A 25211-nucleotide genomic window follows, 5' to 3' on the forward strand; every position below is an offset into this window, starting at 1 on the left:
GACCTTCAGAAAAATAAATATAGAAAGAATTTGCTTCAACACAATAAAAGTCGTATGTGAAAAGCCCACAGCCAACATAATGATCAATGGGAAAGAAACTTAAAACTTTTCCTTTAAGACCAAGAACAAGACAAGAATGCCCACTTTTGCCACATCTATTCAACATAGTACTGGATGTCCTAGCCAGAAACTAGATAAGAAAATGTAATCAAGCTTCTATATCAGAAGCGAAAATATTTTTATTTGCAGATGGTTTAGCCGTATGTGTAGAAAATCCTGAAGACTCAACCAAAAACTATCGAATTGATTTCAGCACTTGCTCCCTGTGGCTCTAGCTTTGTCTCTCATTGTTCAGATTTAAGTCAATTTATCTCTCAAATCTGATCATCACTTTCCATAGCCACAGTCAGACATTCATGAAGACTTATTTACTGAGAAAAAAATTAATGACACTGACCTTGGGAAATTATCTTTATTTCCACTGCAGTTTGTAAAATCTTAAAACTTTTAGATTCTCACATTTATTACCTGATCTCAGTTTTAATGTTGTCAATTTTAATGTTGTCATCGTCACCTCTGTTCTTAATTTTATTATTTCTCCTACCAAAGTGAATGAATTGAGGAGAAATAAAAAGAAGATCAACATTTATACTGTGTAAACAAAGAAGAAAAAAGGCATAACTCTGTTAAAATGACATGTTCACATTTTTATTCATCCTCCCAGTTACTTTCTAAAAATTTGAAATAAAAAATAGATTTAAAAATTTAATTTCTGTGAAGCATTCTTACAGGTTCTGAAAGTACTCCCAGTTTAGTGAAGTAGTTTTGGTCCATTTCATATTGGGAAAGTGAAACCTATTATAGTTTTAAAAGATAAAGTTAAAAGATGAAATTCAATGTCAAATGTGTACCTTCTCTTAAACGTGATGATGTTCTTTTGTACCTTTTGACTCTGTATGAAGTTATAACTTAAAATTTAAAAATATTAAAGTTCATGTGAATATTTTTAACTTGTTTTTAAGTGTTAAGTAACACTTCTATTAAATTGGAGTGTCCAAAACACTTTCATCTTGAGATACCTTCAAATTATTTCATTTTCCTATTTAATAAATACTTATGAGGAGCCTATTGCACGCCAGGCATTATTTTAGCCACTGGAATTCAGTTTATGAACGAAATCAGTAAAGCTCCTATCCTCATGAAACTGGTGGAAGACACAAAACACAACCAAAAAAGCAAAGTATTTTTATATACCCTGGATGTTTACATTCCCCCAAAATTAACAAGTTGAAATTCTCCCCGCCAAGGTGATGGTAGGAGGAGGTGAGACCTTTGGGAGTGACTGGGTTATCTGGCCCTCATGGAATAAGTGTCCTTATAAAATGGGATGAAAGTGACCCTTCACCCCTTGCGCAGTGTGGGGTTACAGCGAGAAGCTGGCTGTCTATAGGAAAGTGAGCCCTCAACAGCCAACATCTTGATCTTAAACTTCTCAGCCTCTAGAATTGTGAGAAATAAATTTCTATTATTTTAAAGTCACCCAGTTTAGGATATTTTGTTAAAGCAACTGGAACAGACTGAGACACATATATAGTATAATGTCAGGGAGTGATAAATGACTTAGGGTCAGGAGAGAGCACATGGTTCAATTGGGAACACTTTAGGGAGAGTGGTTAGTGAGTGCCTGTAGAAGAGGTGACTTCTGTCCAGAGACCTGAATGAGGGAAGCAAGGAAGTCCTGTGAATATCTGAGGTAAGAACAAACTTCTCCACGTATTTTATGACCACTGGAGAACCCAGACCTAAGGACCCAGGTTGTGAAATAATGAGCAGTAGAAAAGCAAACCTAACAGTTTTGTGAAGATAAAAATCAACTTCCTGTTATGACATGACAAGTCATGGGACTCAAACATCACATAGACATAAGCATTCATTTAGATGGATCCATGCCAGGGAAAAGTACGAATCCTTACCAAGCAAATTACATACAGGGGCAAGAGCCAGTGCTATCCACAAGCAAGCTATGCCTAGGTCATAAATTGATTTAAAAAAAACACACGTTTTTTTAGACTTTGACTGGGTTCTGGCCATCTGCAAAAATGAAAACTTATTGGGAGAAAATCTAAATAGTTAAGCATAAAACAATGAAAGGAAGTGTCAGCCTGTATCCCAGCCCTGAAATGGAATGAACTCTGTTTCTGCACAGAAGGCAGTTGAAACAATGTCAGTTACCCATTCCACTCATTTTGGTTTATTTTAAGCAAAATTCAATCTATGCAATGCTTAAGAAATTATATACATCTTTGAAATTAGGATTGATTGCAATCAGGTAGCGTTTAATAATTCAAAGTGTGTAATTAAAAATACATTTAGTAATTAAAAAATCATACTCAATGTTTTTAGAACAGTAAAGTGGTTCGTATTTCAATATACTTTCATCCAGATTACGTTTTTTCAGAAATAATATGTTCTTTTAATTTTCTATTTCTATAAATTTTGTTAACAATATTGAAAAGTAAAGACAACTGTTGAAATGTAAGTCCTTTTTGTCTGTTAAGTAACAATATGAGTATTTATAGATTATTTGAAAATAAACTTTAGCAAGAATATTACAGAGATGAGTCTTTATATTTGCTTAGTGAATTCTCTAAATTTTCTATCATGTTTTATAATTGTTTTAGATGATTTATATTTTAATTTCTAATAAATTAGTACTTAAATCCACAAAAAAAGAGACTGATCAGAAACGGCCTCATTTTGGAAGAATCAGGATTGCCAAAATTAATATGAGATTACTGTCATGTTGTTTATTTCTAAATTTTTTAGGACTGCTCAGAAATATAGACTTCACAAAGAAGACTACTTCAACTAAGTTATATTCTAATGACTATTAAGTTAGAATACGATTAATTCAAGATGTATACAAGAGTTCAGTTTAGAGTTACTCAAAGATTGATGAGACCAGATCATGGAATGCAATTTAGTGCAGTCTGACACAGTTATTCACAATTTCCAGTGGCTCCCAGTCCTCAGAGGATCCAGTCTAAACAAGCAAAGCTTGCTGAAGAACTCTTGAAATTTTAACTAACCTGTGTCTCTCAAAATGTTTTATGTAACTTTTTCCTTTATCAGCTCTCAAATTTCTCTATGAAAAACAAATTCCTGAGATCATTGTATCCTTTGCTGTAGCAGTTCACATTCTACATGCCTTGCTATAGCACTCAACAAACTTTGTAATGAAAAGTCTCGCATTTATGCTTCCCCTCCTTGATTTAAAATATATTTCTTCAATGTAGAAAAACTGTTTTTTCATACTAAATACTAAGTAAAGAGTAACACAAATTTTATATAAATTACACTTAGATATTTGTGAAATGAATTAAAGAAATAACTTTCAAAATTTGTATGCCAAACAGAAAAACAGACATGCTAAGAGTTTAATGGTTGGGTGTGGTGGCTTGTGTCTATAATCCCAGCATGTTGGGAGGCCGAAGTGGGCGAATCATTTGAGGTCAGGAATTTGTGACCAGTCTGGCCAACATGGTGAAACTTCGTCTCTACTAAAAATACAAAAATTTGCCGGGTGTGGGGATGCATGCCTGTAATCCCAGCTACTCTGGAGACTAAGGCAGGAGAATTGGTTGAACCTGGTAGTTGGAGGTTGCAGTGAGCCAAGATCCTGCCGCTATGCTCCAGCCTAGGTGACAGAGACTAAGTCTCAAAAAAAAGAAAGAAAGAAAGAAAGAATTTAGTAAATATCTGAGTAAAGAAAAGGTATTTGGTAAAATTAGTTGAATACAATATGGAATTTTGAATAGTCCTTCCCCGCAGTTTACTATATAAATCTAATTTTCAAACATTGGAACATGGTCTATTTCTCAATTCTATATACATTTAATTCAATGTATACAGAAGGTGCTGTAGCTGAGAGTTTGAAGTCTTTTTATGTCAGTAGGGGATGAGGAAGCACCAAAAAAAAAAAAAAAAAAAAAAAAAAGAATGAAAGAAAGAAAAAAAAAAAGAAAAGGAAAAAACTTTTATCCCAAAAGCAGTTTTGGAGGTGGCTGAGAGGAGAGAACTTAGAAACTTAGCTGAGGAAATGATGAAAAGGACATTGTTTTGTGTCTCAGGAACCATGTGGAATTCCAAGATAAGAAAAACAGTTGCTAATTTGAGTATAAAAGCAGGAAACATGATACACTTATTTCCTTTTATGCGAACACAAGTATATGAGGGATTGTGTAAAAATTATTTTTCCCTTGCTGTACTACAAAGACATAGAATCAAACTGCCTTTTTTTGACATACTGGTTTTTCTTTCTCTTTTTCTTCTCTTTCTTCTATTTCTTGTGGATATTATGGCTAATAACACAACAAGTTTAGGGAGTCCATGGCCAGAAAACTTTTGGGGTAAGGTATTTTCTTTTGCTGTTTTAAACTTAAAATTAGGATGTAAGAAATGCACTGGATGATTTATTAAAATCTCTGAGTCATTTTGTTTACTGTAAAGTGTTTCAAGTTTTCATGAGTTTATTAACAGAAATATATTTATATACATGTCTTTAAAATGTGCTATGAAGATATTCAAGAAGAATCTGGGTATTAAGTACAGATTTTGGCTGCTGTTACCAAATATAATTCAGATATGATGAGGATAAAAATAAGAAACATAAGGTGGAGGCAATTGCTGCTTAGGATATGGCTTGTAGATGGTGTTGGAAAAATTAACTTTCATTTGTTTTAAGGTTATTGATTATATATTTTCTTTTATGAAGCCAAGATTTTCCATAGAGGCTATTTTCACTTATGTTGTGATTGTTATACTCGTTAATTTCCAAAGTGAATCCTAATAACATCTGTGCTTAAATGAGTGAATTTAAAGTGCGATAACATAGGTAAAACAAACAAATGAATTTACAGTATGATAACACAGATAAAATAAATGATGACTTTAGAAGGTGATAACAAATGAAACATGGAATAATATGAAATTTGAGAAAACTAGAGCAGAAAAGATTAGTGGAAATAACATCACATGTAACATTCAATGGAAATGTATCACTGGGGTGGGGGAAATGAACGATACAAAAGTATTTTTGGGAGCATTTTTTGTCTGAGTCCAGCCACAGCTAATAGTCTAGTGTTCCCTGTTGCTGACAGTGGGACTGTGCTGAGGGCAAAAGTCAGCTGCTCCAGGCTAGAGGTACAAAGAAGGGCTAACACGGGGAGTTGACATGTACTCTGGGGTTCAGAGAAATTTTTATATTAAAGGAGACAATTTAAATTAAATTCAGAAAAAAAAAACACTTTGAAGTAGAAAACAGTATATATGAACAGATCTGTTTATATGCCCAGAACAAGTTTTTAATCTTCTCAGTGAACGATTTCAGATTCTCTGCTGTGATTCAAGGTGGGGTTTTGGGAACTTTCACATAAACAGTGAGCAGTAGTGGCCGACTTTTCCCAGCAATCTGTATGTCTGCCATCACAGATATGTGCATGAAAAGAATTAGCTCCAATCCTTTGACCTATGTACTTTCTTAGATGAAAAATGTAGGGACGAATACTTATTGATTTTAAAGATATTAAAAATCATAACAGCCTACGGAAAAAAAAATGAATTAACTCCTTCTTTTTTTTCACCAACTTTTACGTTTGCTGGAAGCCTGGAAAGGAGGGATATTGGTGGGTTCCTAATAAATTTATGTGACAAAATTAAGAAGAATAAAATAAACTATGCTAGTACGTTGTAAAGAAAGGCTTTGGTAACAGGTTATTTTAGGTAGCTAGCACTAGACTGCAGCCTTTGAATTGTGGCTGTCGAATTACATGCTTGTTTAAACATTATTTGCTGTCCTCACTTATAGAGAAAATAAGTGCTAAATACACACTGAAAAAGAACTAGAGTCTGTCCAAATCAAATTCATCATTATAAAAATAAGTTATCTGCATGAATTATTCAAAAGTAAAGTAGCTTTTTTTGCAAAAATTAATATGTAGAAGCCAATTTATTTTTTTCAAACCATTCAAAATTAAATTTCAGGGTTACTTAAAAAATAATTATTCACTGACTAAAAGGTAATAATAATTAAAATATTATTATAAATAAAGATAATCATTAAAATAAACTTGATATTAATAAGAGAATATTTAGTTGGAGTTCACTTATTGATTCTAAAAATTCAGATATTTTTATTATGGAAATCTGTGTTTAAGAGGGAATTAAAACTTATTATTTCAAAGACAAGTACTAGTTTTCTTTTCTCTTGTTATGTGACTGTAATGAAAAATTGATGCAAATAATGAAAACCAGAAAGGGACTGTTACATTAACAAACATTAACAGAGCCAGTGGAAATACGGAGACCAGATATAATGTCTGATGATTTTAGAAGAATATGTAAAAGTTGTATTATTGCTTCTGGGGTAAAAATATAAAGTATAAAATGTGAATAAAATATAAACATATAAAATGTTTACATTTCCTGAAATATAAATGTTAATTTCTAAAATTGCTTTTTTGTATCTAAGTTGATGTCTATATTGACCACTGACTCCCCAAAAATATTATTTTGATAATCTTGTACAGAGCAGTGAAATGCCTTGTTATTGCTCCCAAATCAGTCATCTGCCTGCCACATTGAATTTGGAAAATAAAGAAAAAATAACTTAGAAAAGGAAAACTTGTACATTGAACCATATAAATTGCTCAGACGTAGCACACTTTAAGGTACATAAAAAATTGTTTTCCCAATATAACTTTTCTGGTTTATTTTCATAAGCACTAAATGATGGAATAATAATATTTGGTTATTACCAAAAACAAGAGCTTGCATTTTTATAGCTATCACCCACTAAAACTCCCTAAAAGTGTGCCAGTGTCTAAGGTGATTAGCACAGTTTGGCAACAGAGTTGGCCAGAATGTGACAGCACAGAAAGTGACAGCACAGATGCAGCTACCACCTTCCACTTCCTATTTTTGCTGTCTTTAATGCACTTCCTTTCTCTATAAACATTCCTCATAAAAGCTGCAGAAAACATGGTCCATGAGAATTTGGCCTCCTCTAAGGCAATAGGACACAAATATTGAACTCAGTTATTCTCTTAGTACTTGAAAGTCCTGTAGAAAACATAGTTTTGGTTGTTTCTGCTGTCTTACTTTGCATTTTTTTTTTTTTTTTTTTTTTTTTTTACGGCTAGCATTGTGAAAAGTCAGGGGAAGTTACGGTTGCAGGAGTTTGGATTAATTTATTTCTCACCAAAAGTACAACATCTGTCTCAAGAGGATTTCACTCTTGGAGGCAATTATGCATCTAGACATAGGCAAATACAAGCCTATTATAGTTGTGGAATAATAAAAGATAACATGATAAAAAAAAGCAGGGGCTCATAATATGAGTTAAACAAATATATGACAAAAATAATCCCTAAATCCTTCTCAGAAAAAAAAAAAATGAGGTGCTACGTGTTCCTAGAAAGATAAATTTCAGACAGGGAGATAATTCTAAGAAGGACCTTCTGGTCATTCAGTTTTTTTCCCTCATCAACTCATTCTCATTCCATTCATTATTAGTTTAATCAGAAGCATTAGAACTTCAAGAGGTTTGGGGAGCTCAGGAAAAATGTTACCAGGAAACATGCAGAAGTAAAAGCACCCAGGCATGTTTGTCAAGAAAGGAATGGCTTGACTAGAAAGTCTGTGTATTTCAGGGACATAGTTGGAAAGGCAGGCTGGAGGCAGATTTCTGCAAGATTTTGAATGTCAGCATAAATGTTTCATGTACTTTAACCTGATCACTTGCAATCTAGTGGTTTATAATCTCTTCACACTCCTCCCTCTGGGAATTTACTTTAAGTTTGAAAAGGATGTGTGGAGGGGTGGGTGGGTTATATTCTATTATGTGTATTGGGGAGAGGGGACCTTTGGTACTTGATCAAGTTCTGGCCTCTGCTGACATCTACTGACATGTATTTCTCCTCTGCTTTTGGGACATTGGCCTTTCTCTGATTTTCACTGCTGAAATCTCCTACTATAAAATCTGGCTCACATGATCTGTGTAATATTAGCTAACAGCATGGCTTTTCCTTTATGTAAGTCCCTCTGGTCTACTGGCCTTTATTCAGGTACTTTTCCATCTGTCTCAATGGCACAGAACAATTTTCAATATTGTCCCATAACCCTAGAGCTGCAGGAGCCTTAGGAGGTTGGGCTACATCAGGTGTCTTGGCCTGGATACAGTAACAACATGTCCCCCACTCTGCACCTCACTTCTTTTTCTGTCCTTCTGACACCCAGGGGTTCTCAGAGTGACTTGCCATCTACCCCAGGAAGCTGGAAATGAACACCAGTTTCTCTGGGATTTCCTAGCCAATCTGCAGCTCATTACAGGGAGGAATGGAGAGTGGTGATGGTTCCCTTCTCCAAAACCCTTACAGGTTATATTCTACATATCTCTTCTCCTTGTCTCTCCAAAACTCCTCCTCTTTAGATGTGTGGAAATTGACTCATAGGCCATGGTTTATTCTTTCCAGTACGGTTTATGATAAAAAGTTATGTTCTTAAGTCCTTTAGGCTCTTAGCAATTAGAAACTGAACCAAACAAAACAACCAAAGCACCCTTTTCTCTTTCAAAATACCCAGCTATTGCAGTAAAAATGCTGGTTTTCAAACTATTATTTATTCTATGTGTTTAAAAAAGTATTTAGTAATTTAAATGTGAAGGATTGACTTCTTTTTTCTATGCATCCTTGCTAACAGACTTAATTATCTCTAAGGTAATTGATGAGATGCAGCACTTGATCCCCAAATGATTGGTTGGGGATCAAGTGCTGTCGAAAGCAGGAATCCCCGGCTACTAGCAGAAAATACTGTTGCTTGGCCTGTAGAAAAAGATGGCTCTTAGGGGCCATCCCAGGAGATGGGCACAGGAAGTTCCCAAAGAAGCTGAGAGGGGAACAGGTTTATTAGGCTGGGCATCTGTCCCGAGAATTTCCACTATCTCTTCACCAAATTTGGAAACAAATGCTATTTCTCAAATTCATTTTTTTTCAATTTGTAGTTTAAAAAGAAACATCTATGTTGCATATTAATAGTCTATTCATTATTTCCCTTAGCTAAGTTACCTAGAAAGTTTGAAAAACAAACATTTACACAGGCTTGTCTTTAAACGGCATCTGAATTACTCAGAATTATTAAAACTCATCTCTCATTGGACTCTCTAGTCTCAGAGATTATGATTCAATACGTGTGAGATGGAACCCATAAGACTGTACTTTTTAATACATCCCTGACCTCAGACTTCTGCATCTAAATTCGTGAGAGAAAGTGGCCTATAATTGTCCTTTCTCTGATAGCCTTTGTCAGGTATCAATGTTATGCAAGCCTTCGAAAACGTATTAGGACGTGTTCCCTACTTTCCTATTACTTGGAAAGGTTTGTTAAGGTGGCATTGTTTATTGTTTAAGTGCTTGGAAAATTCACTATTGTAACTATATGTAGTATTTTCAGTTGGAGGGGGTTTTTTTTGTTTTGTTTTGTTTTTGTTTTTTTTTTTTGAGACGGAGTTTCACTCTTGTTACCCAGGCTGGACTGCAATGGCGCGATCTTGGCTCACCGCAACCTCCGCCTCCTGGGTTCAGGCAATTCTCCTGCCTCAGCCTCCTGAGTAGCTGGGATTACAGGCACGCGCCACCATGCCCAGCTAATTTTTTGTATCTTTAGTAGAGACGGGGTTTCACCATGTTGACCAGGATGGTCTCGATCTCTTGACCTCGTGATCCACCCGCCTCCGCCTCCCAAAGTGCTGGGATTACAGGCTTGAGCCACCGCGCCCGGCCCAATTGGAGGGTTTTAAATGGCATATTTCATTTCTTTAACAATGGTGAACTACTCAGCTTTTCTATCAATTCTGTTAGTTAAGGGAGTTTGTGTTTTCCAGGAATATGCCCACTTTAATTAAATTTCAAAATATAATGCTTAAATGTAGTTTATGCCATTCTCATTAGTTTTTCAATATTTTATTAAGAAAATGTTCAAACATACATAAACATTTGAAGAATTCTACAGTAAACACCCATATAGCTTACCATCTGAATTATATCTTTAACGTTTTTATAATATTCATTTTCTCTATCATTCTATTAGTCAATATATTTTCAAGTAAATTGAAGACATCAATAGAGTTCCCCCTAATTACTTTAGTATGGATATCCTTAACAGGAATTCAATTATTTTTTACAACTCTTTTCCTTTTAAAGTCAAATTTACATACAATGAAATGTATAAGGTAAATAAAAATGGAGTGTACAAATCATAACAGGACGTTGTTGAATTTTGACACACTCACTTGAGTAACCCAAAGCCCAATCAAGATACATAATCACTGGCCCAAAAAGTTTTTAAATCCCCTCCCAGTCTGAAGACTTTAAGAATTTAAAATTTTAGGTTTTGTATTTAGGATCCATAATTATCCACTTCAAACTAAATTTTTGCATATAGTGTGGAAATTGAGGAATTGATATCTAGCTTTTTTGGCACAATTTCTCAAAATATTTTCTATTATTTTATTTTATTTTATTTTTGAGACAGGGTCTCACTCTGTCATGCAGGGTGGAGTGCAGTGGTGCAATCACAGCTCACTGCATCCTCTACTTCTCGGGCTTAAGTGATCCTCCCACCTCAGCCTCCCACGTAGCTGAGACTACAGGCATACACTACCACACCAGGCTAATTTTTTTGTTTTTGTATTTATAGAGACAAGGTTTTGCCATGTTGCTCAGATTGGTCTCAAACTCCTGGGCTCAAGTGATCTGCCCACTTTGTCCTCCCAAAGTGCTGGGATTACAGGCCTGAGCCACTGCGACCAGCCAAGACTTTCTCTATTCAAGTCCTTTGGCACCTTTGCTGAAAATCAAATGACCATGTAAGTGAAGGCCTATTGCTGGGATATCCATTCTGATTCATTTGTTGATATTTATAGTAAATCTTGAAGTTACATAAATATTCCAATTTTGGTCTTCTTTTTATTGATTGATTGATTGATTGATTGATTGAGACAGAGTCTCACTCTGTCGCCCAGGCTGGAGTGTAGTGCTGTGATCTTGGCTCATTGCAATCTCTGCCTTCTGGGTTCAAACAATTCTTTTGCCTCAGCCTCCTGAGTAGCTGGAACTACAGGCCCCTGCCACCACGTCTGGCTAATTTTTGTATTTTTTAGTAGAGATGGGGTTTCACCATATGGACCCTGTTGGTCTCGAACTCCTGACCTTGTGATCTGCCCACATTAGCCTCCCAAAGTGCTGAGGTTACAGGTGCAAGCCACCGCGTTGGCCTTATTTTCTTAAACAATTTGTCACTTAATAATTGTTCATACTTATGGGGTAGAGAGTGAAACTTCAAAACAAGTATACAATGTATAATGATCAAATCAGGGAAATAAGCACATCCATCACTGCAAACGTTTATTATTTCTTTGTGCAAGAACATTCAAGATATCTTCTAGCTATTTGAAACTACAATAGATTATTAACTGTTTTTATCTTTCAAGATTACTTTGGCTTTTCTTGACCTTTTGTATTTTCTCACTCCCAGGCTTTATTGAGGTATAACTAGCAAACAAAACAATATATTTAAGGTGTACAACATGATATTTTGATATAGATATATATTGTAAAACGATTGCCACAATCAAGCTCATTAATACAACCATCATCTCAGGTAGTTAAGAACACCTAAGATCTACTCTTTTAGCCAATTTCAAGCATAAGAAATAATTTCGAGGCTGTGTGCAGTGGCTCATGCCTCTATCCCAGCATTTTGGGAGGCTAAAGTGGGTGGATCACCTGAGTTTGGGAGTTTGAGACCAGCCTGACTAACATGGAGAAACTCCATCTCTACTAAAAATACAAAATTAGCTGGGTTTTATAGTGCATGCCTGTAATCCCAGCTACTTGGGAGGCTGAGGCAGGAGAATCTCCATCTCAAATGTGCAACTCTGTCTCAAAAAAAAAAAAAAGAAATAATTTCATAACTACAGTAACTATGCTGTAATGATAGGGCTCCAGAACTTACTGCCTGTGTACAACCGAAACTTCGCATTTTTTTTTTTGCTCAGCATCTCACTTTTCCCCCGACCCCAGAATCACTGGCAATTATCATTCTCTTCGTGCTTTTATAACTTCAACTTTTTAAAATTCTGCAAGTAAGCACAATCATGCAGTACAGATGCGTGTCCACTTATGATGGGGTTATATCCAGATAAACTCATTGTAAGTTGAAAATATCAGGTTGAAGATGTATTTACTAGAGACAAACTACTGAACATTATAGCTTAGCTTAGTCTACCTTAAATGTGCTCAGAACACTTACATTAGCCTATAGTCGGGCAAAATCATCTAACACCAAGCCTATTTTATTATAAAATGTCGAATAGCTCATTCAGTTTATTGAACACTATACTGAAAGTGAAAACCAAAATGGTCATATGGTTACTTGAAGTACAGTTTCTACTGAATGCATATGGCTTTTGCAGCATCGTAGCCAAAAAGTCCCAAATTCAACCATGGTTAAGTTGGAGCCTGGCTGCATTTGTCTTTCTGTGCCTGGTTTATTTCACTTGGCATAATGTCCTCCAAGTTCATCTATGTTGCTGTAAATGACAGGGTTTTTTTTTAATGCTGAATAATAATACTCTCTTATTATATTCTGATGGTCCCTGATTTATGATAGCTCAACTTCCAATTTTTTAACTTTATGATCATATGAAAGTGATACACATTCAGTAAAAACTGTACTTTGAATTTTGATCGTTATTATTTTTACTATGATTATAAAATTTTACCTTTTATTATTATAAAGCTGGATTTCATTAGATTATTTTGCCTAATTTTAGGCTAATGTAAGTGTCCTGTGTATGTCTAAGGCAGGCTAAGCTAAGCTATGAAGTATGGTAAGTTAGGGGTATTAAATGCATTTTTGGCTTATGGTATTTTCCTCGTAGGATGGGTTTATCTGAATATAACTTCATCATAAGTCTCAGAGTATCTGAAATATAACATTCCATTATCGAAGCCATATGTGTGTGTGTGTGTGTGTGTGTGTGTGTGCATATATATGTCATCATATTGTTATCTGTTCATGTGATGATGGACACTTAGGCTGATTATGAATTTTGGCTATTGTGGCAATGCTGCAATGAACATGGAAGTGCAGATATCTCTTAGAGATTCTGATCTAATTTCCTTTCAATGTATACCTGGAGGGATTCCCGAATTCTATGGCAGTTCTCTTTTTAATTTCTGAGGAATCTTCATACTACTTTCCACAATGATTGCATCAATTGACATTTTCTTTAAACACATTAATCAACAGTTAATTTAATATTTTTGTCTCATAATTCTAATATCTTCATAACTTACAGAAATTTTTCCATTATCTATTTGTTCTTTTAGTTTTCATTTACTTGGTCTTGCCTTGTAGGATGACTTGTAATTTATTATTTATAACACACACACACATATATAATAACATTATCAGACATATAAATATATTTAAATATGTAACTTTCTCTATTATATATGTGTATATATAAAACTTTCCTTCTGGCATTTAGTTAGGGGTACATTGCCTCAGTCCCACATGGGATTGATCTATATTTTTATCTTTGTGAGGTCTGTTTTTTTCCTGTTTACCATTCATCTTAGGGAGTAGATCCTAGGGGGCCTAATTCCAGAGTCTGGGATGTTTCCTAGGGTCCAACTTCCTTGGCAGCCCCTGAAAACCAGCTTACATTTTCTAAACTTACTGATATTGCACAGCATTCTACTCAGTTATTTTTGTTTCTCTTTACAGATTGTGATAAGAGATTTTCTTTCCTCCTGGAATTTGCTCCTTTATCAGTTTTGATAAGTTTCTGATGGCTTCAAACAAATTTAAGAGAATATTTTATTCTGTACTGTATGCTTGCTCTCAGTGGATTGATACATGTTAGTCTATCATACACAGAAAGGGGTGTGCTACCTTGATCCTTTTGCATTTACCCTCTCCTCTAACAATACTGTTGATGAATTATATTCAGAATATGGCTTGTGCTTTATGCCTTTGATCAAAACGACTTTCATATCTCCAAGCCTTTTGCTTATTTGACCACTACCATTCACAAAAAGGCATCTAAAATTTATTTTTCCATGAAGCTTTTTTAAGCATTCCAGATATACGTTATCCTCCTATCTTTCAAACACGATTGCATTTTCAGCTCATAATGCTTATGCAACTCATTCACATTTTTTAAAGAGTATAAGTTAATTAGTTTAGTTTCCATTAACTAGGAAGGAAAAAAGAAAATCAAGAGTTCCAGTTAGGCTTCAGAGGTGGGACTGGGTGTCATTTTAGGTACAGCAGCCATGGAAGGCCTCAATGAGAAAGTTACATATAAGTAAAAGACATTAAATTAACTATACAGATAGCTGAGGAAAGAATTTTAGGAATACATTACAACCAGTAATGGGCTCTAAGTTGGAGCCCATCTGATGTACTTAAAGAATGGCAAGGAGGGAAGTGCAGGCAGAGCTGAGTGACCCAGAGGAAGAGTAGAGGAAATGGGCTCAGATAATTGGGAGCCTAACAAGCAGGAACTTTTAGTACATTCTTAGGAGTTTTCACTCTGGGAGAAGTGGAGGATTTAGAACTGAAGAGTGATCCGATTTGACTTATATTTTAAAATGTTCTCTCTGACTGCTGCATTGGGCACATTGTTCAGGGGTGAGGAATATGGCAGGGACAGAACCAGGAGGACCAGTTAGAGGATGACTGCTGTAGTCCAGGTCACAGATCAACATCTGTGAAAATGTGATCACTTGGATCAGTGAAGTCACAGAGTGGGTAGTGAGAAGAAGTTGAATTCTGGATTTTTTCTTTTTGTTTGTGAAAACAGACCCAATAAGATATTCTGGCAAACAAGATATAATGGAAAATACTAATTGGCTGCTTAAATTATTATAATTAATCAAATTTCTATGCCATAAATATTATTCTCCCTAAAAATCTTTGTTGTCAAAAGTCTTTCTGTTGCCTGAACCATTCTCCTATACACTCTAAGATACCGAGGACTTCATGGACTGCTCTGGTGAATGTTGAACTTAATGATTCTTACAACTGCAAAGGGTTTTGAATGTTTTAAACAATGTCCCATTCTGCTGTCACTGATCATATCACTTTCAGAGTTGGAATGATTCAACTCAAGGCCACTAGATGGTGACCTCTACTAAATTTTAATACCAGTGTATGGAATTTGAGGTATTGATTATATTTACTAAAAACCATACTCAATATTACAGTCTTAAATTGGAAGACATGAATGTGGCTGTTATTATTAGGCCAATAAAGTTTAAATTACTTCAGTAAATTACACAACTATTAGCAGTAAGACTCAGTGTTCATTGAGGGCTTGTTATGGGCCATCTACTTGCGAGTTTTGCAGGTACATATTACAAATTGGGATAACATATATTTAATTTATACAGCATGCTTTACCAAGTTAGAATTTTTTCTTTCTGCTTTCAAAATGAGAGCTACATTTAAAAAAGTAATCGTTTGGTCTTATTAGTTGTATTATATTGCAATTATAAGAAGAAATGTGGCTTATTTTTCTTCTCCTAAGATTGTTGAGAACTAAGAAGGCATATTGTTTTTTAAAAAGCGATATCTGTGCCAGTGTCTTTTTTTCAGTTACATTTTCTTCTACACTAGGTTTTAAAAAAGACTCTCAAAATACATTGTCAAAAGCCTGCCAGAATAGAATTACAACTATGAAAATTTAAAGTATATGACTAGTAGGTGCTGCTTTCATCACATAGTTTTTAAGTTCTACAGTGTGGGTGGGTCAGAAAAATTATTAACTATAATTAAATGAAAAAAATGTGTATGAAAAACCACCCCTGCTGTTTGGCTCAACATCTCTTTCTCATTGCCTTTCTGCATTTCTACATTTGCCTTTGTGTTGGACTTAAGAGAGCTTAAGAAGCTAAGCATTTTACCATATATCTCAGGAAGTCTTAGAAATTCTTCTGTCAGCAGTATTACTTGTAGCTGTTTTAATATTCTACAATGTATAAGAATTCATGCAATAATTTCTGATATAGTTTGGCTGTGTCCCCACCCAAATCTCATTTTGAATTCCCACATGTTGTGGGAAGTACCCAGTGGGAGGTAATTGAATCATAGGGGCAGGAATTTCCCATGCTGTTCTCCTGATAGTAAGTTTCAAGAGATCTGATGGTTATTAAAAGGGGAAGTTTTCTTGCACAAGATCTCTTTCCCTGCTGCCATCCATGTAAGATGTGGCTTGCTCCTGCTTGCTTCCACCATGATCATGAGGCTTCCTCAGCCATGTGGAAATGGAAGTTCAATTAAACTACTTTCTTTTGTAAATTGCCCAGTCTCAGGTGTGTCTTTATCAGCAGTGTGAAGACAGACTAATACAATTTCTAAAGTATACATTTTACTGACTTTATGGATTAAAAAGTCTTTTTCATGATATGTGTAGTCAACTGAGCAAAAATTAAACAAATTCATATCAAAAGCGATTTTTCTATAGTGTTTATAACTTCTGTTGCACCTCCATCTTATCCTACTTTATATTCATTCAAATTTTTTTTTTTTTTTTTTTTTTTGAGACGGAGTTTCACTCTTGTTACCCAGGCTGGAGTGCAATGGCACGATCTTGGCTCACCGCAACCTCCGCCTCCTGGGTTCAGGCAATTCTCCTGCCTCAGCCTTCCGAGCAGCTGGGATTACAGGCACACACCACCGTGCCCAGCTAATTTTTTGTAATTTTAGTAGAGACGGGGTTTCACCATGTTGACCAAGATGGTCTCGATCTGTTGACCTCGTGATCCACCCGCCTCGGCCTCCCAAAGTGCTGGGATTACAGGCTTGAGCCACCACACCCAGCCTCATTCAAATTTTAAATAGCCTATTATTGTGTGTATATATTATTCTTATGATTCTCATGTACATTTTAAATACAGTATTTAGTCCTTTTTGAATATTTATGTAACCCAATATTTGATGCCATTTTAAGTCATTTCCCCAAATTTTGGGCATAGACAATAGGTTTACAGTATCAGAATGAAGTATTACCAAGCCACAGATAATGTGCTTTTTAATCATTTTAAATAGGTTTGTTGTCAAATTGCTGTCATGGAAATATTGTTCTAGTTTTAGTGCCACAAAAATAATCTTTTTATTCCCCAAACTGAGACTTGTCATTTAAGAAGATTGTGATGGTCTAATATGTTCTATAATAACTTCTCCATTAGAGTTTGGATATTATTCTAGTTTTCTTACATCAGAACAATAATATATTTTGGAAATAAAACAGTCATCTGAAATATAAATATATTTCTCACTTCATGTATTGTTGTCGTCTTTGCTAATATACTCAATTGCAGTATTTTATTTAATAAATTTATTTTTACTTTTTATAGAGACAGGTCCCACTACATTGCCCAGGCTGGTCTGGGCTCAAGCAATCCTCTCACCTCCTAGCAAATTGCTGGGGTTACAGGAATGAGACACTGCGCCTGGCCTCAAGTCACTTTAATAGTCAAGAAATCATTCTTCATTGATTATGTGTTTAAATAGTTTCTATTTTTTTCTGAATCTAAAGTTTGCTATTATTTCACCATAAATAACATTTATATTGGGAATATCTGATTTGTCAGATGAGAGACTCAAAGGGCGTACACAGAGACCAAGTATAAGGACTCTTGGAACCTTTAAAGCTTTCATTAGGTAAATGAATATATGTTCTCCTTTCAGATTCTGGTTTTAACTTCATTTTGCTGAAATCAAGGAAATCTCTCTTTCTTTCTTTCTTTTTTTTTTTTTAAAGTGGAAGCAAGTTTATTTAAAAAAGTAAAGTAATAAAAGAATGGCTACTCCATAGGCAGAACAGTTCCAAGGGCTGCTAGCTGGCTATATTATTATTATTACTATCATACTTTAAGCTTGGGGTACATGTGCAGATCTTGCAGGATTGTTACATAGGTATACACATGCCATGATGGTTTGCTGCCTTCATCTACCCATCATCTACGTTAGGTATTTCTCCTGTTATCCTTCTCCAATCTCCCCACCCCCTGCTATCCTTCCCCTAGACTCCCACCCCTCAACAGACCCCAGTGTGTGACGTTCCCCTCCCTGTGTCCATATGTTCTCATTGTTCAACACCCATTTATGAGTGAAAACATGCAGTGTGTGGTTTTCTGTTCTTGTGTCAGTTTGCTGAGAATCATGGTTTCCAGATTCATCCATGTCCCTGCAAAGGACATTAACTCATGCTTTCTTATGGCTGCATAGTATTCCATGGTGTATATGTGCCACGTTTTCTCTATTCCATCTATCCTTGACGGGCATTTGGGTTGGTTCCAAGCCTTTACTATTGTAAACAGTACTGCAATGAACATATGTATGCATGTGTCTTTATAATAGAATGATTCATAATCCTTTGGGTATATACACAATAATGGGATTGCTGGGTCAAATGGTATTTCTATTTCTAGATCCTTGAGGAATAGCCACACTGTCTTTCAAAAAACAGGCCTTGGAATTAACTCCACACATCCACAACCATCTGTTCTTCAACAAACCTGACAAAAACAAGCAATGGGGAAAGGATTCCCTGTTTAATAAATGGTATTGGGAAAACTGGCTAGCCATGTGCAGAAAGCTGAAACTGGACCCCTTCCTTACACCTCATACATAAATTAACTCCAGATGCATTAAAGATTTAAACATAAGACCTAACACCATAAAAACCCTAAAAGAAAACCTAGGCAATACCATTCAGGACATAGGCATAGGCAAGTGCTTCATGACTAAAACACCGAAAGAAATGGCAACAAAAGCCAAAATAGACAAATGGGATCTAATTAAACTTAAGAGCTTCTGCACAGCAAAAGAAACAATCATTGGAGTGAACTGGCAACCAACAGAATGGGAAAAAAATTTTGTAATCTACCCATCTGACAAAGGGCAAATAGCCAGAATCTACAAAGAACGAAAACAAATCTACAAGAAAAAAACAACCCCATCAAAAGTGGGCAAAGGATACGAACAGACACTTTTCCAAAGAAGACATTTATGCAGCCAACAAACATATGAAAATATGCTCATCATCACTGGTCATTAGAGAAATGCAAATCAAAACCACATTGAGATACCATCTCATGCCAGTTAGAATGGCGATCATTAAAAAATCTGGAGACAACAGATGCTGGAGAGGATGTGGAGAAATAGGGGTGTTTTACACTGTTTGTGGGAGTGTAAATTAGTGTAACCATTGTGGAAATATCTCTTTTTAAATTCTATCTATTATGCCTGCTTGTATACTGATATTTAGAATCTTCAGTCAGACTCTCATAGTGGTTAGGCACATTTATACACAATAGCAAGTACGTATAGTTTATAAATTTGAGTATTTGTCTTCTCATTTATATCACACATGAGTGTAACCAATAGTTCCCTAACCAGTGATACTTGTTAACCAATTACTAAAATAAAATCAGGTGTTAATTCTACTACATAAACCTTAGCTTCTGTTCCAATATCTACAAAAGGAGGAATTTGTGTCCAATACATTTTTAAGAGCTTGTTTTAGCTGAAACTCCATTTCTATGAGACTTGTTGATATTTAAAAGTCTCTATGAAAGGCTATTGATTCATGAAAATATATCTGTAGAACACACAATGTTATTTAACCACCATTCTCTCAAATATTTCTGTTCATAATAGGCTACAAGAAACTCTGGTGTTGAATCAACACAATTTTTATGCACTTTATGTTGCTTATTTTCATTTTTATTTCATTTTCATATTTTCTTGCCTTATACTTAAGAAACAAAAAAGCAATTTAGCTATTAAGGTGCTTTGGTCTGTAATCCTTACTCGACCTTCACCAGCTGTGAGACTATAGGCTTGTTACCTACCTCTCAGTAGCCACAACTATTGAATGGGAATAACACTAGCATTTCCTTTATTGGGGTGTTTGAGGAGTAAGCGATATAATACACTAAGAAAAGGGGCCTGGGTCCTTTGCCTAAACCCAAATTTTAGAGAATTTTGATATAACTAATTGTATGGAGAATTGAGAAAGTAAAACACAATAAATACAGCTTTTCCACAGGAGATAAATGTGACAATATATGGTGGAAAGACACTGAGATATATACTAAAATTAGGCAACAGTGATTATTCCTTTGTAGTTATTAACATTAGTTTGTTTTGTTATTTCCGTGTTCTAGGTAGTGTATATATTATCATAGATTACAACAATATGCTAAAAAGAACCTTGGCAATCATAAAATCTAACTCCCTCGTGTGTGTGTGTGTGTGTGTGTGTGTGTATAACAAAATCAGTGGGTCTAAACAAATTCCCTAAAAATCACACAACATATTAGGAATAGAGCTCAGTTTGAAACCCTGCATCAGGGAGCTTTTGACATGTAACAATCCACCTCCAAACATAGTAGCTTAAAATAATAATAATTATCTTAGCTCATAATTCTGCGGATTGGCAATTTGGGATGAAATCAGCTTAGTGGGGTTTTCTGTTGGTCTTTGCTCATGTGCCACAATCATTTGGTGAGTTGACTAGCATCTGCATTATCTAGGATGATGCCATTTATATGTCCAGGTTAGCAGGCTCTTGCCTAGGGCAATAGGGGTTCCTGGGCTATGTGTCTCTCGTCATCTGGCAGGCTAGTCTGGCCTTACTTATATGCTGGCAGTGGCAGGGCTCCCAAGAGCAGGAAGGGTGGAAGCTGAGCCTCTTGTAGCTTTGCCTTGAACTTGTATAGCTTCAATTCCATTGCATCTAACTCATCAAAGCAAGTCATGAATCCTGTCCAGATTCAAGGGGTGGGAAAACAGACTCTTACCTCTTGATGGCAAAACATTTGTGGCTATTTTCTTCTCCTCTTCCCCATCATCTAATCTCTAGGCTATGGCTCTCTCAATATAGAATACCTAGATAAGCAATTAGGTAAGGTAGCCTACCTTTCTACATACTCATTTTTATCTAGGAAATGTAGGAGTCTTTATTGAAGATGTAATACTTGAAGCAGATCTTGAAGAATGAGGTTTCCAGACAGAAGATTAGAAAATTGAATTCAGATATAAGGAAAAAAATATGTGGAAAAGCACAGAGTTTTAGACAGAATGACAGGCTTTGGGACACTGAGAAAACAACATGACTAGTGGGTTAGATCATGGAGGGGAAATGTGGGGGACAATGGGTGGGGAAATGTCAGGGACCATGAGGCTGGAGGAGTCTTCCTATATCCAGAGTTTTTCTATGCAAAGCAGTGTGGCAGGGGGAGACTCAGTTACCCAGTTTCACTCAAGAATATGTTTTTAGTTTACAAGAAGCAGTAAGGTAGCATGTCCATTAGGAAGCCATTTTTCTCCCCAGAATGGGAAATCTAAACAAATTGCAAGTTCTGTGAATTATAGGAGAATACTGGTGTGTAGCAGAGACTCTATGGAGGTCCAGGTGACAGGAATTTCATCATCACAAGGGCATAATAGAAGCATGAGCTGGAATCTGGGAAATAAGAAAGAGCCCAGTAGTCTGCACAGGTCAAGTCATCAAAGAGTCAGAGATATAGGTGACTGTCTGGAGTTCAGGAAATATGGCATTAATCAGTCAGCTGGCCAGATGGTTCTACCCCAGCACTTCCTATCTCAGAAAGAGCAAAGGAAGTGAGGCATCATGAAGACTGCAGGTGGAAGAAATCAATGTGATTGATGAAAGCAGACAGAGGAAAAGGCAAAGTTAAAGTGATGACAAAATTCTGGCACATTAGTTAATACTGTAACTCAAAAGGAAATCCACTGTGGGCTACATTTGCAATTCTATAAAAATGGATGAACTAAACACCATAATTTAATGACACCAAGTGAGACTATTTTTCTCTTATTTCTTAAAGGTGATAAAACAGCTTAAGTGACCTGGAATGCCACAGCTGAAAGTGTATCTTTTGGTTGAATAAATGAAAGCATTATCAGCTTCCATTTGTTCATAGCCACCTAACACTGTCTTCTATTTCCCTAATTCAAAGTATATTTAAATTAATAATGGATTCTACGAATTACAGTAGATATGCCGCCCCTTGTTTTTAGTTGAAAACCTAATTAAAAATTGATTTAGTAATTTGTTTTCTTTGTTTCAGAGGACCTTATCATGTCCTTCACCATATCCATGGCAATCGGGCTGGTACTTGGAGGATGTATTTGGGCTGCTTTCATTTTTGTGTCTCGAAGAAGAAGAGCCAGTGCTCCCATCTCACAGTGGAGTTCAAGTAGGAGATCTAGGTCTTCTTACACCCATGGCCTCAACAGAACTGGATTTTACCGCCACAGTGGCTGTGAACGTCGAAGCAACCTCAGCCTGGCCAGTCTCACTTTCCAGCGACAAGCTTCACTGGAACAAGCAAATTCCTTTCCAAGAAAATCAAGTTTCAGAGCTTCTACTTTCCATCCCTTTCTACAATGTCCGCCACTTCCTGTGGAAACTGAGAGTCACCTGGTGACTCTTGCTTCTTCCAGTATCTCTCCCACCATCAGCACTTCCCACAGTCTGAGCCGTCCTGATTTCCACTGGTCCAGTAACAGTCTTCGAGTGGGCCTTTCAACCCCACCCCCACCTGCCTATGAGTCTATCATCAAAGCATTCCCAGATTCCTGAGTGGGGTGCTTTTGGTTGGTGTTTCTTTCTTTTCTTGTCTTTTATTGAAAGGAAATCATAAATAGGCTAAACAGAGTTTTGAGGGCATGGCCCAAATAACTAATGAGTTCCAAGTTGAAACATGATTGTGCAAGTTGGACCTTACAATGTAAAACACATTTTCTTTGAAAACATGTTTTCCCTTTTGTTTCAAAAAATGTAATATTTTCCCCCAAGAGTTTTATATTTATGCATTTTAAATTCATTGTAGGGCTTATTAAAAATAGTGATTCTAATATAAGAATCAGCTAAGCTGCATTACATATACTTTAAAATTAAAACTTTAAATATTTGTGGATTACAATCCTCATTCACTTCCAATGTGACTATAAAGAGAGAAAAATCACTGTGTCACTTTAAAAAAGTCTAAGGAATTTGGATTTTACTTTCATTAGAACGGCGAGTGAATCATACTGATGTTTTGCAATCTTGGATTTTTTTTTTTTTTTTTTGAGACAGGGTCTTGGTCTGTCACCCAGGCTGGAGTCCAGTGACATGATCAGAACTCACTGCAGCCTCTATCTCCCAGGCTCAAGTAATCCTCCCATCTCAGTGCCCCAAGTAGCTGGGACTTCAGGGGTGTACTACCTTACCCGGCTAAATGTTTTTGAATTTTACTAGAGATGAAGCCTCACTATGTTGCCCACACTGGTCTCAAACTCCTGAGCTCAAGTGATCCTCCAACCTTGGCCTCCCAAATCCCAAAGTGCTGGAATTATAGGCATGAGCCACCATGCCTAGCCAATCTTGGATTTTTAGTGGAATATGTGGGCACAAAATGACAGAACAGAGGACGTTCTAAGTTCCTTGATTTTACTCATTATGAGAAGTATGGGACTCAAGCACAGGAAACTGAACTCTTTAGGTGTCACTCGATGTTTCATTTTTGCCACTATATTTTCTGGACAAACTCTTTATGTACTTTTCCCAAGAATAGTTATCTACTTCCTTGAGGCAAAATTATTGGATTTACTAACATGATGATTCACCTTTTCTTCATTGTTGTCATTATCTTATTAGAAAAGCAACAGGAAAAAAATCCAACTCATTTAACCTAAAAATAAGCCTCAAGTTTAAAACCAAACTTACATTTTTCTTAAGGGAAAAGTTTTCTTTCTTAAACTTACATCTAGCAACTTGAAAAGCACTTTCTCTGGATCTTCTTTTGTAACTTCACAGACAAATAGATATGAGTCACTGTGGGAGGGTTTGTTATTGAAATAGACGTTACACCCATGAAGAATTCTCTTTCCTGGATTGACTCTTAGTCATCAAACATCATCCCTCGTTTGCTTCTCTATGGATTTCAATTCCAACTTTTCTGCAGAGTCTTTGTACAGTGATTAAGCCATGCCATATGGTCTTTGATGCAAACAGTTATTTAAGAAGGCTTTTCCACACGTGGCTGCCATTGTAAGGGAGGATGCATCCCTAAATGTGGGCACGGGAGAGCTCCGGTGGGCAGATGTCTGTGGCTGCCCTTTTCATTAAAGACATGAGTTCACTGGAGTATCACTCAAAAAGCCTGTGGTTCATTTCCAGTATTATGAATATGTAGTTTATATGGTCATTTCTTTGTTTCTTTGAATGTTAAAATTTTCAGTGAAAAAGTACTCTTTTTTTCATTTCCTATTGCAGTGATCAGAGCTAATAGTGTCTGAACATGGTTTAAGACTAAGAGATTCCATGTGGCATTTTCTTTATTATTTTCATTTCACTGATATTATCCGTCATTCCTCAAGGACAGTTATTCTTAATAATGTTTATAGAAGATGTTCTCTGTTTAAACGTGCCAGAAAAAAAGAGTGAGCGAAAGATGGGAAAGGAGAAGATGGAAGAAAGAAAAGATAAAGGGAAAAAAGCTAACAGGATAACAAATTTGTTGTAAGTAAGTTGGTTTCCAACAAAGAAATTTAGCAGCCAAGTAAGATTTCAAGAGAAAATGAACTTGGTAACAAGCCTTTTTTTTTTTTTTTAACTTGCATGTCATCCTTAATGCCTACCATGAAAAATCAACAAAGTTATAATTTTTATCAAGAATTTATGTTGGGAGTAAAAACTGCCTTATATCTCCCGCACTATAAAGAGAAGAGCAGAAATCCTCTGGGGCATTTAACCATCTGGCAGAATTGTTGCTGCACCCCTACCCCAGATATAAAACAGTCAAAATGACTACTTCCTAAATGTTGTGCAGTGTATGAAATATGAAATTAATTGTATTTCTTTAATTTGAAATGTTTTTTGGATTCTAAAATAAAAATAAATTGATGTCAATTTTTATTCAAAGTTCATTTATGAAATAATGCAAATGCTGTTCTAAAAAGCAAGGAGTGAGGAAATGATAAAATTCAGATTAAATCAGGAGAGCATGTTAGATGAAAAATTATACTATGGAATTTGAGCTTATTAAAATTTATTGAATAAGAAA

General features: G+C 35.7%; 1 protein-coding gene across 1 annotated transcript; it reads left to right on the plus strand.

Annotated features, from left to right (window-relative positions):
* Nucleotides 1-4207: 4207 nt before the first annotated feature.
* Nucleotides 4208-25211, plus strand: MYCT1 (MYC target 1). Its single transcript, XM_002747117.6, has 2 exons — nt 4208-4409; nt 22230-25211. The coding sequence occupies exons 1-2, from the start codon at nt 4214-4216 to the stop codon at nt 22742-22744; spliced, it is 711 nt and encodes a 236-aa protein (XP_002747163.1). The 5' UTR covers nt 4208-4213; the 3' UTR covers nt 22745-25211.

The sequence above is a fragment of the Callithrix jacchus genome, chromosome 4, assembly GCF_049354715.1.
Source record: "Callithrix jacchus isolate 240 chromosome 4, calJac240_pri, whole genome shotgun sequence".
Lineage (NCBI taxonomy): Eukaryota > Metazoa > Chordata > Mammalia > Primates > Cebidae > Callithrix > Callithrix jacchus.

What these genes read in the sequence shown, in the direction of transcription:
- MYCT1 (XM_002747117.6), top strand. Translation starts at nt 4,214, where the DNA reads ATGCGAACACAAGTATATGAGGGATTGTGTAAAAATTATTTTTCCCTT. An exon ending in ATGGCCAGAAAACTTTTGGG is followed by an intron (nt 4,410 to 22,229) that starts GTAAGGTATTTT and finishes TCTTTGTTTCAG; the next exon opens with AGGACCTTATCATGTCCTTC.